The 19471-nt window shown below is 44.7% G+C and overlaps 1 protein-coding gene across 1 annotated transcript in view; it reads right to left on the bottom strand.

The window, feature by feature from the left end:
• The window catches only part of LOC121576616 (nuclear receptor ROR-alpha A-like), a 291217-nt gene that overhangs the window by 91171 nt on the left and 180575 nt on the right, over nt 1-19471 (bottom strand). The window contains exon 3 of the mRNA XM_041889904.2: nt 5980-6009. Within this exon, the coding sequence (XP_041745838.1) occupies nt 5980-6009 (30 nt within the window). The remainder of the gene's footprint in view (nt 1-5979; nt 6010-19471) is intronic.

Genomic DNA, 19471 nt, shown 5'->3' with positions numbered 1-19471 from the left:
GGTCATGCCATACGGGTTGATGAACGCTCCATCAGTTTTCCAATCATTTGTGGATGAGATCTTCAGGGACATGCAGGGGCAGGGGGTGGTGGTGTACATTGATGACATTCTCGTGTACTCACCTACCCGTGTCGAGCATGTGGCCCTGGTGCGCAGGGTGTTGCGGAGGCTGGTGGAGCACGACCTGTATGTGAAGGCAGAGAAGTGTCTGTTTTTCCAGGAGTCGGTCTCCTTTTTGGGTTATCAGTTGTCTGCGTCAGGGTGAAGATGGAGGTAGACCGGGTGTCGGCCGTGCGTAATTGGCAAACACCAACCACTGTGAAGGAGGTGCAGCAGTTTTTGGGGTTTGCAAATTACTACAGGAGGTTTATCCGGGGTTTTGGACAGGTGGCAGCTCCCATCACGTCTCTGTTGAAGGGGGGTCCGTGCGTCTGCAGTGGTCGGCCGAGGCGGACAGGGCGTTTGGGAGGCTGAAGGACCTGTTTACCTCGGCCCCGGTGCTGGCGCATCCGGATCCCTCTTTGCCGTTCCAAGTAGAGGTGGACGCGTCGGAGGCCGGTTTAGGAGCCGTGCTTTCACAACGATCTGGCGCGCCACCTAAACTCCGCCCCTGTGCTTTTTATTCTAAGAAGCTCAGTCCGGCGGAGCGGAACTATGACGTAGGGGACAGGGAGCTGTTAGCCGTGGTACAGGCTCTAAAGGTGTGGAGGCACTGGCTTGAGGGGGCTCAACACCCTTTCCTCATTTTGACGGACCACCGTAACCTGGAGTACATCCGGGCGGCGAGGAGGCTGAACCCTCGCCAGGCAAGATGGAGTATGTTCTTGACCAGGTTTACTTTTAAGATCACGTACATCCCTGGGTCACAGAATGGCAAGGCAGATGCGCTGTCTCTGCGGTATGACGCGGAGGAGAGGTCCGTGGAGCCCACTCCCATACTGCCTGAGTCGTGTCTGGTGGCACCGGTAGTATGGGAGGTCGATGCTGAACTCGAGCGGGCGTTACGCACCGACCCTAGTCCACCACAGTGCCCGGAGGGTCGGAAGTGCGTTCCGCTCGAGGTTCGGGATCGATTGATCTATTGGGCTCACACGTCACCCTCCTCTGGACATCCGGGTATCGGCCGGACAGTGCACTGTCTTAGTGCCAAGTACTGGTGGCCCACGTTGGCAAGGGATGTGAGGGTTTATGTTTCCTCCTGCTCGGTGTGCGCCCAGTGTAAGGCGCCTAGACATCTACCTAGGGGGTAAGTTGCTACCCCTGCCCGTTCCACAACGGCCATGGTCCCACCTCTCAGTGGACTTTATAACAGACCTTCCCCTCTCCCAAGGGAATACTACCATCCTGGTCGTTGTGGACCGGTTCTCTAAGGCCTGTCGTTTGCTCCCCATGCCGGGTCTTCCTACGGCCCTGCAAACTGCCGAGGCACTGTTTACCCATGTGTTCGGCACTCACGGGGTACCCGAGGACATTGTGGCTGATCGGGGTCCCCAATTCACCTCCAGAGTCTGGAGAGCGTTTATGGAGCGGTTGGGGGTCTCGGTGAGCCTCACCTCGGGTTACCACCCGGAGAGCAATGGGCAGGTGGAACGCGTAAACCAGGATGTGGGTAGGTTTCTCAGAACATACTGCCGGGACCGGCCGGAGGAGTGGTCAAGGTACGTTCCCTGGGCCGAGATGGCCCAGAATTCCCTACGCCATTCCTCCACTAACCTAACTCCATTTCAATGTGTGTTAGGTTACCAGCCGGTTCTGGCACCCTGGCAGCAGAGCCAGATCGAGGCTCCTGCGGTGGATGAGTGGGCGCGGCGCTCGGAGGAGACTTGGAACGCTGCACACGTCCACCTGCAGCGGGCCCTCCGACGTCAGAAGGCGAGCGCTGATCTCCACCGCAGTGAGGCACCGGTGTACGCACCTGGTGATCGAGTCTGGCTCTCTACCAGAAACCTGCCCCTCCGCCTGCCCTGTCGGAAACTGGGTCGGCGGTTTGTAGGGCCATTTAAAGTCCTGAGAAGGTTGAACGAGGTATGTTATAGATTACAGCTACCTGTGGAGTATAAGTGTATTAACCCCTCGTTCCATGTGTCCCTTCTCAGGCCGGTGGTAGCGGGCCCACTCCAAGAAGATGAGATCTTGGAGACTCCTCCGCCCCGTTGGACATCGAGGGGCACCGGCGTACTCCGTGAGATCCATCTTGGATTCGAGACGTCGGATGGGGGTCTCCAGTATCTAGTGGAGTGGGAGGGTATGGCCCGGAGGAGCGGTGCTGGGTGCCGAGGAGAGACGTGTTGGACCCGTCGCTCCTGACGGAGTTCCATCGGAGGCATCCGACGCGCCCTGCGCCGCGTCCCCCTGGTCGTCCCCGAGGCCGGAGTCGGCGCACGTCTGGAGCCGCGCGTCAAGGGGGGGGTACTGTCACGGTTTCGGCCGAGGCTGCCTCTCTCCCTTGTTCGGGCAGGCTTCGGCGTTCGTCGTCTCCGAATTCTAGCTGCCACCGATAGATGTTTCATGTTCGTTTGCTTTTGTCTGTTTGTTTCCACACCTGTTTCTGTTTTACGTAATTAGTGTCCTATAAGTTTCTCGTTGTGTTTGTCTAGTGTTGTGTATGATTGTTTCCGTCAGTGTTGTGTTTTGCTCGGTTGAGCGTATTTCTCCACTGTGCTGGAGCTTAGTTGCACTTGTGTGTGCACCGTTTCATTTTTGTCGCACCTGTTAGTGCGCATCTACCTTTCGCCTTCGTGCGTGTTTTTGCTGTCGGGCTTAGTTGTCCTGTTGCCTGTGTTGGGCCAGTATTACAGCATTTGGAACATTCAGTCTGCGTCCTGCGTTTGATTCCTACACTACACCTACAACACGCCCTGACAATGGCCCTGCAGGAGCCACTATGGGAGAGCCCGTTCTGACTGACTGAATGACTGACTGAATGACTGACAGACTGACTGAAGTGATGTAGTCAGGGTGTAGTTGTAGTTGGTTGGAGAGACATAAATAGTGTAGCATGTAGCCAGCCTTAAACCCTTAATTTTGGGTGGGGCTATATCCACCTTATAACTTTAGTCTAGCCAGACGTACTAGAGCTCCCCTCCTAATCCACCAGATCTTCCCTCACAGTCTCTGTGACCATTAACTGGCCTTTGAACCTTTCCCTGTGCATTCACATCCTTTGACTTGGGACTATCACCTCTTCCTGTCTGCACGGCACATCAATCAGTGACTTGTAAAAGCACTTTACTTTGATTTCTTGACACAGATCAGATTTGAATATTTCTCATTGAAATGAAAGTATGCAGTCCGGCCTCTGCCAAGGACTTTGAACCCAGACTCCTAAATCATGCTCTTTGATTTGAGACCCCTTCCGGTGTAGAGGTGCTTAGCTCTGGTCTAATTAAGACAGCAGTAGGGTATCGGATAAAGGGTCAAATAACTTTGTATTACCTTACAGAGGAGGGGAGGCCGAAAATCAAACAAGCACACTTCAAACAACTCACTTCATCCATCCCTCTGGACGGGCAAATACCTTAACACAATCATCTACTTGACCTTAACGTTATTTTCAGAGACAGAGTTTACGTGGCTGCTTCAGTCAAGGGAGGACTAGAGGGCTGGCTAGTGCAGACAGAGGACCATTTCCTCTGTTGTGCTCTGTGATGTTCAAAACAGCTTTTTAGGAGTGTTTTACAGGGAGTGATCTAACCCTGCTCTCCCAGTCTGAGACAGTCAGACCACTCTTACAGAAAAGCCCTCTGGTCTTCCCTCTCCATAAGTTTCATCATGATGATCAGAGTGAAAGAACAACCTTCAGGGCTTCTCTCCCATTCATCCAAACATAGACAGAGACGCATGTGTACACACAAACCCATGCACACACATGCATATAAATATTGTGTGGCTTCAGTTTACAGAGGCAGAGAATATCTGAGTTGACTTACTGTTGTTGGAGTTTACATAGCATTCATAACACCATGCTGTGTCACAAACCATCGCTCTATCTCTCTCTGTATTTGTCTGATAGCATCTCTCTTTCAGTAATACACAGTGTTTGTAGTTAACTCAGCCTCTAAAGGTTACACACTAAAAACAAATGGTTCTATATAGTGCCAAATAAGGGTAATTTGGCTTGAAACCTTTTTTTGAAGGTTCTATAATGAACCATGCTCATAAGGTTCTAAATGTAACCTGTGAGGTGCTATAAAGAATCCTTTCCTAAAGTTATAAATAACCATTAAAAATGGTACCTCACTCACAATTTTGCCTAAGAACACAGCCATGAATAAAGAATGGTACCAACACATCCTCCGAGAGCAACTTCTCCCAACCATCCAAGAACAGTTTGGTGACGACCAATGCCTTTTCCAGCATGATGGAGCACCTTGCCATAAGGCAAAAGTGATAACTAAGTGGCTCGGGGAACAAAACATTGACATTTTGGGTCCATGTGCAGGAAACTCCCCAGACCTTAATCCCATTGAGAACTTGTGGTCGATCCTCAAGAGGCGGGTGGACAAACAAAAACCCACAAATTCTGACAACCTCCAAGCATTGATTATGGAAGAATGGGCTGCCATCAGTCAGGATGTGGCCCATAAGTTAATTGACAGCATGCAGAGGTCTTGAAAAAGAAGGGTCAACACCGCAAATATTGACTCTTTGCATAAACTTAATGTAATTGTCAGTAAAAGCCTTTGACACTTATGGAATGCTTGCAATTATACTTCAGTATACCTTAATAACACCTGACAAAAATATCTCATAACACTGAAGCAGCAAACTTTGTAAAGACAAATACTTTTGACCACGACTGTAGTGTAGCAACAAAAAAGGGTTCTGCTATGGTTATAACCCTTTTTGGGGCTATATTTTTAAGGTTCTTTTTAGAAACTTTATGGAGATTAGTTCTATAAAGAACCTTTCACAATATCAAAGGTTATTTGTAGAATCATACAGGTTTTTCTATTCTGTTTTAACAGCCATATTATATTGTTAAAGTTCCACAGGTTTTATTATTGTGTTTATCAACAAGTTGAATCAGGTGTGATGGCTCTGGAACAGCTGGGAGCCCCTGAGGAGAGAATTGAGAACTATTGATTCAATCAATTGTTCTCAATTGACACAACGCCATACATGAGTTTTTCACAAGACAATTTCACTGACCATAGCCATACATAATGTGAACTAGTGTAACACAACAGATTAGATAAATTGTAATGACACTCTCACTCATGGCTGCACAAAAAGAGCTGTGCGCAAACCACACCCCAAAATATTCAAATGAGCCACCGCCCCTACATTTTAATGATCACTAAAAGAGGAAAGAACCCTTTTATGAACTGCAAAGAACTATTGAAGGGCTCAAAGGGTTCTCTGGGTCAGTATGATTCCACATAAAACCATCACCCTTCTCAAAGAACCCTTGATGAACCCTCATCTTTTTTTTCTTCAGTTGTAAGCTTTGCAGAGAACAAAGAGGAGCTTCAGCAAACTGTTTGGCTGGGATATCTGAGCATGATTTCAGACAGTCATATGACTGCATATAATTTCAATTTCCTCTCTGGCGTTATTAAAATATTCTCTCCAGTTCCGTACACAGATAGGGAATAATGAAGAATTGCAATAATGAAAAAAAGTTGACTTGAGAAAATGTGAAAGTACAAGGTTATGTTGCTGTTGGAGGTCAATGTGTGATATGAGAACGGTATTCCCAGTACATACAGCAGGCCTACTGTAGTAACAGTAGTAATATAAAACAAAACAATCATTTAATCTTCTTTTCATCCTAAGCATAAGCTATAGGCCTATTGCAGTGTGTGATTTGAAAATGTGGTTTTATAAAAGCAGGCGAGTAATGTTATGTTGTTGTAATATGTTGTTGTATTCAATTATAATCATGCAATAATGTAGGCTAATGTACATATTTTAATGCGTTTTTGTATTAATTTAAACAACAAGTTGAATACATGTTATCAAATGATTTGTACTCACAGGTATGTGTCTTCTTTGCTACTGAAATACCTGAAAAACAGAGAGAAACAGATTTATTAAAACCTCATTACATCTGTAAATTAAGGACAGTCACACAATATCCCCAGGCCTAAATTAACCCCTTCGCGCCCCATGGCTGTGTTGCTATGTGACTGGGCTGCTGTGGCCCTGTAGTGCTCCTGTCTGTCTCTCGGCTAGATCACAGAGGTCACAGAGGACCCATGCAGGCTCAGGGCAGTGGTATGACTGGCGCTACTACTGAACAACCCATAGGAACAACCCTGGCAAGGTGGCTCCAACCCCACGGACAACAGCATCCAGATCGCGAACATTCATACAAAAACAAATCTACACAAACATGGTAATGCCCCCAAGTGAGACCTCACAAGGCCTATAGTCAGTACATGATTAAGTCTGTTCCCCAGAGAGGGAAACGGCAGCGCTGTAACCTCACTGTGAGTCAGACTTGTGTTCTGAGGGTGAGGCGGAGCAGGAGAAGGAGCGGGACTGGCAGTCCTCAGCTTTCTCCCTTTCGGGTGTCAACTCATCTGATGAGCCTCCCTGGCTCTGGCTCTGTCTCCGGCTGCAGTTGCTCTCATCTGCAGCGTGGATCTAATGCCCTGGGAGCCCGAAGCGGGCCATCGCACAGCCAACCATGGGCCCCAGCGGGCCCGGATGCTCATGCTTTGCGGGGCGAGAGCACACTAATAGATCCCACATGTCATGCGGAAGCAATGGCACATTTTTCTACAGCATGCATCGGAAACTCAGGGGATGGCGGGCTGACATGATTCAATAATTCCTGTTGGGGGAAAAAAGAGCGACTGGCCGGAGATAACAATGTTTCAGACATGTTTGAGGGGAAAGACCAATGAGGGGGGGAAAAAATAAGCCCGTCAGCTTTCTGTACACAGAAACACATCTGATAGCAGGTCCATTGAGCAGAAAGAGAGAGGGGAAACTGTAGTGGGGTGAGATGATAACCTTGTTGGACTGTGATACAGGCAGCGTCACACTCTTAGAACCTAAAACGGTTCTACGACTGTCCACATAGGAGAACCCTTTGAAGAACCCTTTTGGGTTCCAGGTAAAACCCTTTCCATAGAGGGTTCTACATGGAACCCACAAGAGTTCTACCTAAAACCAAAAAGGGTTCTTCCTGGAACCAAAAAGGGTTCTCCTATGGGGACAGCGGAAGAGCCCTTTTGGAACCTTTTTTTCTAAGAGTGCAGGACTAGCTAGCGTGGGATCATAGTGTGTGGTCAATCACGATTCATGGTATTATCTAGAGAAATAACCATGTTTTACCATTTCAAAGAGCAAAGTATATCCTTGCTCGCACCTCCAGCCCTGGGCGGGACATTCCCACAGTACAGGAGACTCCATTTGGTTCCTTCCACCCTCATGGCTGAAAGTGATTCAAACTGGACCTGACATTGTGAATATAATTGAATTAGTTTTTATTGACATGTTTGGATTATTTCAATAGCTCTTAAAGAGCTGAACAGTTTGACATGTGTTGTTGTATTGTATGTGTAATGGAATTTCCTTTTTAGTGTGACCAGGACAAATCTGTCTGTTGGGCTGTCCGCTTATCAGTAGGGCTGGGAATTGCCAGGGATCTCACGATACGATATTATCACGATACTTAGGTGCTAATATGATATGTATTGCGATTCTCATGATTCTCACGAATCTACAGTATATGTATTGCGATTCGATAGTGTGATTTTATTGCGATTCGATTTTCCAAACATATTGCTCACCATATGTCTGTTGCAGAGGGACAAGAGAGAGCTATGAAAAAACGGGTTTTGATCAGTCATGGAAATAAAAGGGCTGAGAACAAATTGGCTCCCTATTTAAAAGGAAGATGGGGAACAAGCTATGAAGGAACAATATTTGAGTTTTGGTGCAGGTACAGCCAACTAGCGCAAATTAATATTGCAATATTTACAAAACAATACGATACAATATATCGTCAAAAAGAATATCCCGATATGTAACTATATCGATTTTTTCCCACATCACTACTTATCAGATGGGAAAATGTCTGTGTCCTGTTGTTACATAGACATTTAGGAATGTGGTATTTAGATTAGTATCTGGGTGTGATGTCCTTTCTTTTGTTTGTGCCAGAAAAGTGCAAAGTAATGTTAATTTAGGTTGGGGGGGTGAGTTTCCGTTTTTTTATGTATTATAGGTCTGAGTATCCTTTGGTTCATCGATATCTTGTCTGCAAGCTACAGTGTAGACACACTTTCTCTCTAAGAGATGATTCTGAACTGAAGACACGTGTAACCACGTAAGTCTTATTGGTGATAGTAATTTACTCTGTCTTATTTTGTAATGTATACCATGTACACTTCTATTTTTTAAGAGTTCATTAATTCATGACTAATATATCTATTAATTGATTTGAGTAAATGCATTCCTTGTTTATAGAGTAACTATTTGATTGACTATATGTTCATAATTGTATATTTGTAAATCCTAAATTGCAGAGTTATTTACACTACACATAGCAAGCATACGCTTGGGTTATAACTTTACGTCTCTGAGCTAAACTTGACTCAATTAATTAATGCTGGAAGTTGGATTGGCAGGATTAGCCTTTAGTATCCAGACATCAATAATTGTATAACTGTCATCTTAAGTGTAATTATAAATAATAGGAATGGTGAGGCAAGACTATATCTGGCTAGACCCACAAGAGACACTTCTGGCCTATTGCATTTATTCACATGGAGTCAGATTGATAAATGTAGTTTATTATTCAACATAATTTTAACTCAACTACAAAACAGCCACCTAGGGGCCAGGGCTCTGTGATCAGGCTACAGCAATATTCCAGTGCTCACGGCCAAACACTGTCTGTCCAACTGTGACATTACGCAAGGATAAAAACAATCGGTAATCCTCCTTTAATATCTCAATCAAATAACAGGGTATTCAGTGTGGTAGTCAGTGTTAGCCTCATAGGCCATGGGGGAGTGTTGGAGTCAAGCCTTAATAGATGTGTTGGGCAGAAACAACCTCTGTGTGTTGATAGGCTAGATGACTTAGAACTCCACCACCATGTAAGGAACCTCTCTGGTTTCATGTTGTGGAAATAGAGTATCAGGAGTGCATATCAAAATGGGAGCTATTTCATGGCTTCCCTTCAGATCTTATAAACTGTATTATAGACACATAAAACAGACATTCTGACATTGGCGTAATCAGGCTCTGGTTATTGTTAGACATAGGATTCTAAGGCATGAGATACTCCAGATATTTTACTGAAGACGCGCAACACAATTTCACACATTGAAGGAATGGAAATTGGTAGAAAAAGCATGGCTAATTCACATATTCTGCCCATTATGTGACAATATTAAATCAGCTTGCTGTCCCACAGAGCTCGGAAATATATCTCAACATTTTGTTTCCCCCAGAAAAGGCAATGGATGAGACAAAACTAAAGAATGAACATTGTGTACCCATTGATAAGGGAATATAATAGTGATGCTCCAGAGCAGTGTTTATAATAGCGAAAGTGAGAGCAACATCTGTGTGTACCCAACAGTTTACCACAAGCCACAAGGATTGGAAAGCTACACACTCGGATGCGTTAAACAAGACCAAACTAAGAAGGTCCAGATTTTGTGCTCTTTGTGTTCGTAATTTTCTTATTATGGCTCCCTGTATCTCCCTGCACTACACTGTGTATTAGCCCTATGTATCTGAATCCTGTTGGCTCTGTCCTATCAGCTATCTGTCTCCCATCCTCCCCACGTCACAAACAGCCATTCTGTCAATGTCACTTAGAGATATGAAAACTAATCGTTACACCAAAAATGTACTTAGACATAAAGGAGGAAATCATTACTGTCAACAGAGTTCCAGGCTCCATGGCAGGGGAGGGGAGGAGAGGAAGGGGTGGACAGTTAGCCCACTTCCTCCTCTATGTGTCATTCAGAGCCCTCTGATTGGAGGTGGCACAGGGTAGGGGCTGGGGAGCCAATGGGTGAGTCAGGCTGTGTGTGTGTGTGGGGGGGGGGCTAGGCTCTGGGCACTGACATTGGTGTGTTGGGCAGAAACAACCTCTGTGTGTTGATAGGGTATGTCTAATCCACAGGATGGCAGGTTCAGAGGTCACTTTGTAGGTGATTCTCTCCTTAACATAAACAAGCTTGCTGTTACTAGACCATAGTAGAGTGTATATAAATCTATGGCCATTAATTGGTCCCTTTAGCCAATACATTTTGTTAGTGTGATACATCAAACTTCCCTCATTTGACTACCGAGCCAATGCATATTTCTAGTAGAGATTACCATTTGTCACAATGGAAGGAGGGGACGGCTGTCACCTTGAAGCCTTTGATCATTCTGATTCTACCTCACAGTGGTAAACATTCATAGCACAAGTTCTGCTCCTCAACACGTTCTCTCCTGTTTCTTCTCATGAGAATTGTCCCCTCGTCAGATCAGAAAGGAGATGGTGTGCAGACTGCTGGAGGTTAACCTCCACTACATCTATCTGCAGGGGGCACACATCCTGTAAACATGCCACTGAGACAGAAGTGGAGCGGGCTGGGGAGTGGGCTGGGGCCAGGCCAGTCAGCCGAGTGGTGCTTCTTCGGTGAAGACTGCAGCTCAAAGTGACAGCGCTGTAATGAAGTCTGAGGCGTGCGGCAGGCCGTACGTCATAATTCCAAGTTCCTTAAAGCCTGACAGGGAATGATTATCATGGATGGTTATTGTCACCCTCCCTGGGAGACGCCGGTGCATTCAGGGGTTGTTGCACCATGACATTCAAAGTTACAGTCTCCTTCATATAATGGAGCTGTTCTCTCAGCGCGCTAATGGGAGCGATCCATTTAACCTGTGCCAGAAACACACAGACGAGGAAGTTCCTAATGCGAAGCCCCTCCCGCGGGAACGTCACACTCTCCCCCTTGCTGCTCCCTGCCTTCCTGCTGCTTGATTCATTGACTGGCGCTCCTCACTTATCCTCATTCACTGCTCAGTCTGGGGAGACAGGGAGGCACACTTCCTCCAGTCCGCTTCCAGCTTCGCTCTGCTTGGCACGCCAACGCTCCACGCCCAATGCGCACAAGGACACGGCCAGCACAGACCAGACCAGAGCAGCACAGCAGCCCCAGCTACAGGAGGCCTCACAAACTGGTGCCTGGTAGGGAGTAGTGGGGTTCTCCTGAAATCGTGGGCTATTGGACCCAAGTACTGAGAGTCCATCAGTGTCCATTATTAGGGCCATCTTTTCTCTAATACACATTGGAACTGTAGATACAATTCCCTTTCAGAGTAGTTTACATCCAAAGCATCATGCCATACAAAGCAAAGTATACAATATACTATATTGAGTGCCATATGAAATAAAATATATACTGCACATTAGCTGGCTGTATTAAGAGAGAGGAGAGAGGTACTGACTACAAGAAAGGTTCCCAATCCAATAAATACTCACGTACACAATACACCATAAACTGAATTAGGGAGCTAACTCAGTGCAGTGCAAGCCAAGTTTCATACACAAAGTCACTCCAATAAGTGTCCCTTCTGCAGTGACACACTTAGCCTTATTATACTGGTAAAAACTATAAATGCAAAAATGTAATGATTAAAAAAGCATAGTGGTTCTAATCAGCTGCCCCCTAATATACTAAAACACTTAATCCATGGAGAGGCCAACTCTCTGGGGAGGTGTAAGAGAAAAATGACTTCTCTGTCTCCAGGCACTGTTATTTCTGGTCATTTCTAATTGGTTTTAACTAAAAGCAACCACTCAGAGAGCTCCACAGGTTACTCCTATGCATCACTATGGAATGATCTACAAATAGAAGATTTACATCCAAATTAGTTTTAGAGGACACCACAATTGTCTTTCAAGAGAGGAGATCGAGGGTGAAAAAAACAAGCATATATTTCTCTCTCTCTCTCTCTCTCTCTCTCTCTTTCTATATATATATATATATATATATATATATATATATATATATATATATATTTTCTATAAGCCTGGATTTCTAAAATTATCAGAGTGACTCAATGATTACCAGATAGAGCCCTTGTTGACCACAAGGGCTATCTTGCAGACTCTTCCCTCCCTACCGTATGTTTGTCAGACTCCTGCAAGGTTCTCCCCCAGTGCAGTTCTGCTTTATTGGGCCTGTGAGTCTCCAGGTGAGCCCTCAGTGCTGTGTGTGTGGAGCTGTGTGGTGGCTCGTGAATTATACATGGTGGCAGAGGAATAGACGTGGCCCAGGAGGGCCGCGGGAACAGCAGGCATGGCTGGGAGGCAGATTGAACACTCCGACTGAATTTTAATTGTACCGCAGGGAGCCGAGCGATAAGCGCTGTTGTTATTGGTGAGACGCCGCAGCCCAGGTTCACTCAGCTGAGTGCTTAAACAAATGGTGAGCGCCACCAAACAGTCACGTAACTGTGCTGCAACGTTCCCGGCCTTAACGAGGGATCGCATTGCCTCTTGTAAGAGGCCATCATGTAGAGGAAGGTTCATAACAACAACGTAATATTAATATTTACAATTATACTAAATAAGCAGTGAATCTTTAACACCGTAGCTTACTGCCAAGTGTTGTTTCTTAACACTCTCAGAGGACCAATGAAGGAAAAGTATGGTCTGAAAAATTATAAATAATGAACAACTTCCTTTTCATTCAGAAAAAAAAACAGTCTGTGATTCTGTTCAAAGTTTCTGTGTGATGCTGTCTGTTGAGTGGTGCAGGTGAAAAGCCAAACCACAGTGTTTCTGCTGCTCCTGATCCTGCATGCCAGTACTATAACTCCCCTCTGAGAACTGGTCCCTGGGGGCCGGTAGATACAGGAAGCCCCTCAGCGCTGGTCAAAGTGAGGCCAGGGGCGCAGTACAGGCCTCTGTGTGTGTGTGGACTCTAAGTGGGCGGCTCCGAGCTTTCAGTAATCTCCCTGTGATCCAGCCTGAACCACACATGAAACCCAATACCCTATCAGCCTGAACCATAAATACAGCCCATCCAGACCACCCTGATGCACTGTACTGTAGTGACCTGTACTATACTGAACACCACAGCCTGCACTGACCACTAATGGGTGTGTTCACAAGATCACACAAAACAACACACAGTTGGACTGCATGGATTCTTTTTTTTTTATATATACTGTATACAGTGGGGAAAAAAAGTATTTAGTCAGCCACCAATTGTGCAAGTTCTCCCACTTAAAAAGATGAGAGAGGCCTGTAATTTTCTTCATAGGTACACATCAACTATGACAGACAAATTGAGAAGAAAAAAATCCAGAAAATCACATTGTAGGATTTTTAATGAATTTATTTGCAAATTATGGTGGAAAATAAGTATTTGGTCACCTACAAACAAGCAAGATTTCTGGCTCTCACAGACCTGTAACTTCTTCTTTAAGAGGCTCCTTTGTCCTCCACTCGTTACCTGTATTAATGGCACCTGTTTGAACTTGTTATCAATATAAAAGACACCTGTCCACAACCTCAAACAGTCACACTCCAAACTGCACTATGGCCAAGACCAAAGAGCTGTCAAAGGACACCAGAAACAAAATTGTAGACCTGCACCAGGCTGGGAAGACTGAATCTGCAATAGGTAAGCAGCTTGGTTTGAAGAAATCAACTGTGGGAGCAATTATTAGGAAATGGAAGACATACAAGACCACTGATAATCTCCCTCGATCTGGGGCTCCACACAAGATCTCACCCCGTGGGGTCAAAATGATCACAAGAACGGTGAGCAAAAATCCCAGAACCACAGGGGGGACCTAGTGAATGACCTGCAGAGAGCTGGGACCAAAGTAACAAAGCCTACCATCAGTAACACACTACGCCACCAGGGACTCAAATCCTGCAGCGCCAGACGTGTCCCCCTGCTTAAGCCAGTACATGTCCAGGCCCGTCTGAAGTTTGCTAGAGTGCATTTGGATGATCCAGAAGAGGATTGGGAGAATGTCATATGGTCAGATGTAACCAAAATAGAACTTTTTGGTAAAAACTCAACTCGGTCGTGTTTGGAGGACAAAGAATGCTGAGTTGCATCCAAAGAACACCATACCTACTGTGAAACATGGGCGTGGAAACATCATGCTTTTGGGGGTGTTTTTCTGCAAAGGGACCAGGACGACTTATCCGTGTAAAGGAAAGAATGAATGGGGCCATGTATCGTGAGATTTTGAGTGAAAACCTCCTTCCATCAGCAAAGGGCATTGAAGATTAAATGTGGCTGGGTCTTTCAGCATGACAATGATCCCAAACACACCGCCCGAGCAACGAAAGAGTGGCTTCGTAAGAAGCATTTCAAGGTCCTGGAGTGTCCTAGCCAGTCTCCAGATCTCAACCCATAGAAAATCTTTGGAGGGGAGTTGAAAGTCCGTGTTGCCCAGCGACAGCCCCCAAAAACATCATTGCTCTAGAGGAGATCTGCATGGAGGAATGGGCCAAATACCAGCAACAGTGTGTGAAAACCTTGTGAAGACTTACAGAAAATGTTTGACCTGTGTCATTGCCAACAAAGGGTATATAACAAAGTATTGAGAAAGTTTTGTTATTGACCAAATACTTATTTTCCACCATAATTTTCAAATAAATTCATTAAAAATCCTACAATGTGATTTTCTGGATTTTTTTTCCTCATTTTGTCTGTCATAGTTGATATGTACCTATGATGAAAATTACAGGCCTCTCTCATCTTTTTAAGTGGGAGAACTTGCACAATTGGTGGCTGACTAAATACTTTTTTTCCCCACTGTATATATATGTATATATACAGCACCAGTCAAAAGTTTGGACACAGCTACTCATTCAAGGGTTTTTCTTTATTTTTACTATTTTCTACATTGTGGAATAATAGTGAAGACATCAAAACTATGAAATAAAACATATGGAATTATGTAGTAACCAAAAAAGTGTTAAACATATAAAAATATATTTTTGATTTTTGATTCTTCAAAGTAGCCACCCTTTGCCTTGCTGACAGCTTGCACACTCTTGGAATTATCTCAACCAGCTTCACCTGGAATGCTTTTCCAACAGTCTTGAAGGAGTTCCCACATATGCTGAGCACTTGTTGGCTGCTTTTCCTTCACTCTGCGGTCCAACTCATCCCAAACCATCTCAATTGGGTTGAGGTCGGTTGATTGTGGAGGCCAGGTCATCTGATGCAGCACTACATCACTCTCCTTCTTGGTAAAATAGCCCTAACACAGCCTGGAGGTGTGTTGGATCATTATCCTGTTGAAAAACAAATGATATTAACACTAAGCGCAAACCAGATGGGATGGCGTATCGCTGCAGAATGCTGTGGTAGCCATGCTGGTTAAGTGTGCCTGGAATTCTAAATAAATCACTGACAGTGTCACCAGCAAATCACCCCGACACCATCACACCTCCTCCTCCATGCTTCATGGTGGGAACCACACATGCGGAGATCATCCATTCACCTACTCTGCGTCTCACAAAAACACGGCAGTTGGAACCAGAAATGTCAAATGTGGACTCATCAGACCAAAGGACAGATTTCCACCTGTCTAATGTCAATTGCTCATGTTTCTTGGACCAAGCAAGTCTCTTCATCTTATTGGTGTCCTTTAGCAGTGGTTTCTTTGCAGCGATTTGACCATGAAGGCCTGTCTGTTATTTTAACTCTGTGAAACACTTATTTGGGCTGCAATCTGAGGTGCAGTTAACTCTAAGGAACTTATGCTCTGCAGCAGAGGTAACTCTGGGTCTTCCTTTCCAGTGACGGTCCTCATGGGAGCCAGTTTCATCATAGCACTTGATGTTTTTTGCGACTGCACTTGAAGAAGCTCTTTACATTTTCCGCATTAACTGACCTTCATGTCTTAAAGTAATGATGGACTGTAATTTCTCTTCGCTTATTTGAGCTGTTCTTGCCATAATATGGACTTGGTCTTTTAACAAATAGGGCTATCTTCTGTATATCACCACTACATTTACATTTACATTTACGTCATTTAGCAGACGCTCTTATCCAGAGCGACTTACAAATAGGACTACCTTGTCACTTTCTACCTTGTCACAACACAACTGATTGGCTCAAACACATTAAGAAGGAAATAAATTCCATAAATTAACTTTTAACAAGGCATACCTGTTAATTGAACTGCATTCCAGGTGACTACCTCATGAAGCTGGTTGAGAGAATGCCAAGAGTATGCAAAGCTGTCATCAAGGCAAAGGGTGGCTACTTTGAAGAATCTCAAATAAGGTCCCCAAGAACACCGTGGCCTCCATCATTCTTAAATGGAAGAAGTTCGGAACCACCAATACTCTTCCTAGAGCTGGCCTCCCAGCCAAACTGAGCAATCGGGGGAGAAGGGCCTTGGTCAGGGAGGTGACCAAGAACCCGATGGTCACCCTCACAGAGCTCTAGAGTTCCTCTGTGGAAATGGGAGAACCTTCCAGAAGGACAACCATCTCTGCAGCACTCCACCAATTAGGCCTGTATAGTAGAGTGGCCAGAGGGAAGCCACTTCTCAATAAAAGGCACATGACAGCCCGCTTGGAGTTCGCCAAAAGGTCCCTAAAGACTCTCAGACCATGAGAAACAATATTCTCTGGTCTGATGAAACCAATATTGAACTCTTTGGCCTGAATGCCAACCGTCACGTCTGGAAGAAACCTGGCACCATCCCTACGGTGAAGCATGGTGGTGGCAGCATCATGCTGTGGGGATGTTTTTCAGTGGCAGGGACTGGGAGACTAGTCAGGATCGAGGAAAATATTAACGGAGCAAAGTACAGAGAGATCCTTGATGAAAACCCGCTCCAGAGCGCTCAGGACCTCAGACTGTGGTGAAGGTTCACCTTCCAACAGGACAACTACCCTAAGCAAACAGCCAAGACAACTCAGGAGTGGCTTCGAGACAAGTCTCTGAATGTCCTTGAGTGGCCCAGCCAGAGCCCGGACTTGAACCCGATCGAACATCTCTGGAGAGACCTGAAAATAGCTGTGCAGCAACGCTCCCCATCCAACCTGACAGAGCTTGAGAGGATCTGCAGAGAAGAATGGGAGAAACTCCCCAAATGTCAAGGGGTCTGAATACTTTCCGAAGGCACTGTATATATATATTAATATTTAATATTATTATTATTATTATTATTTTATAGATTCTGGAGTACTTACATACTTCATCAACATTTGAAATGTCCTTCCTCGCAAGGTTTCTAATAATGTCCATGTCAAACAGACATTACAGTAATAAATGTATGTTTTTATTTATCTAATGATATGGCTTATCTCAAGTGTTTACCAACAGTCAGTCAGAACAGCCAGAGCAGAACTGGACATTATAGAGGAAGCTGAATTTCATTACTCAGTCTGAGGGTTATATGCTGTGACCTCTGACCTGGGTTCAGAAAATGAATTCCTGCTAGAATGTACTTCCTTTCTGAGAAACACGCACAGTACAGTCATTTCTACAGCCTTTTCACATGAATACCTAGAATAGGAAGACCTTGAGGTTGTCGAGAGAATGGGAGTGAATGGTGGCCAGAAAAGTGAATAGAGCAAAGGGCAAACACTACTCGCTACAGCCAATCTCCTCCCGCTCTCACCTCAAAGAAGTCAACATTCTAACAAATTCCTGCCTTCATCACTTCAGGAAGGTTACAGAAGGAAAAATTCCCAGGTTCAAGCTGAGAAATTCAGAATTAACTGAGTCCTATACAGGTAGCAATGTAAAGCTGAATGCAATTATACACATATACAGTTGAAGTCGGAAGTTTCCATACACTTAGGTTGGAGTCATTAAAACTCGTTTTTCAACCACTCCACAAATTTCTTGTTAACAAACTACAGTTTTGGCAAGTTGGTTAGGACATCTACTTTGTGCGTGACACAAGTCATTTTTCCAACAATTGTTTACAGACAGATTATTTAACTTATAATTCACTGTATCACAATTCCAGTGGGTCAGAAGATTACATACACTAAGTTGACTGTGCCTTTAAACAGCTTGGAAAATTCCAGATAATGATGTCATTATCTGCTGATAGGCTAATTGACATCATTTGAGTCAACTGGAGGTGTAGCTGTGGATGTATTTCAAGGCCTACCTTCAAACTCAGTGACTCTTTGCTTGACATCATGGGAAAATCAAAAGAAATCAGCCAAGACCTCAGAAAACAAAATGTAGACCTCCACAAGTCCGGTTCATCCTTGGGAGCAATTTCCAAATGCCTGAAGGTACCACGTTCACCTGTACAAACAATAGTATGCAAGTATAAACACCATGGGAACACGCAGCCGTCATACCGCTCAGCAAGGAGTTCTGTCTCCTAGAGATGAACGTACTTTGGTGCGTAAAGTGCAAATAAATCCCAGAACACAGCAAAGGACCTTGTGAAGATGCTGGAGGAAACTGGTACAAAAGTATCTATATCCACAGTAAAACGAGTCCTATATCGACATAACCTGAAAGGCCGCTCAGCAAGGAAAAAGCCACTGCTCCAAAACCGTCATAAAAAAGCCAGACTACGGTTTGCAACTGCACATGGGGACAAAGATCGTACTTTTTGGAGAAATGTCCTCTGGTCTGATGAAACGAAAATAGAACTGTTTGGCCATAATGACCATTGTTATGTTTGGAGGAAAAAGGGGAAGGCTTGCAAGCCGAAGAACACCATCCCAACCGTGAAGCACGGGGGTGGCAGCATCATGCTGTGGGGGTGTTTTGCTGCAGGAGGGACTGGTGCACTTCACAAAATAGATGGCATCATGAGGAAGGAAAATTATGTGGATATATTGAAGCAACATCTCAAGACATCAGTCAGGAAGTTAAAGCTTGGTCGCAAATGGGTCTTCCAAATGGACAATGACTCCAAGCATACTTCCAAAGTTGTGGCAAAATGGCTTAAGGACAACTAAGTCAAGGTATTGGAGTGGCCATCACAAAGCCCTGACCTCAATCATATAGGACATTTGTGGGCAGAACTGAAAAAGCGTGTGCGAGCAAGGAGGCCTACAAACCTGACTCAGTTACACCAGCTCTGTCAGGAGGATTGGGCCAAAATTCACCCAACTTATTGTGGGAAGCTTGTGGAAGGCTACCCAAAACGTTTGTCCCAAGTTAAACAATTTAAAGGCAATGCTACCAAATACTAATTGAGTGTATGTAAACTTCTGATCCACTGGGAATGTGATGAAATAAATAAAAGCTGAAATAAATCATTTTCTCTACAATTATTCTGACATTTCACAATCTTAAAATAAAGTGGTGATCCTAACTGACCTAAGACAGGGAATTTTTATTAGGATTAAATCTTAGGAATTGTGAAAAACTGAGTTTAAATGTATTTGGTTAAGGTGTATGTAAACTTCCGACTTCAACTGTATATTCATAATACTAGAGTTAATCATATCTCACAGTTATAATGTAAAACTGGCAATACTCAATAATTTTTTGCAATGTGCTCCCTTGGGCTAACCTATTCAGTAGGCCTA

This window comes from Coregonus clupeaformis, chromosome 11 (genome assembly GCF_020615455.1).
Source record: "Coregonus clupeaformis isolate EN_2021a chromosome 11, ASM2061545v1, whole genome shotgun sequence".
Classification (NCBI taxonomy): domain Eukaryota; kingdom Metazoa; phylum Chordata; class Actinopteri; order Salmoniformes; family Salmonidae; genus Coregonus; species Coregonus clupeaformis.
The sequence above is the reverse complement of the archived record's forward strand: the minus strand, read 5'-3'. Positions and strand labels throughout refer to the sequence as shown.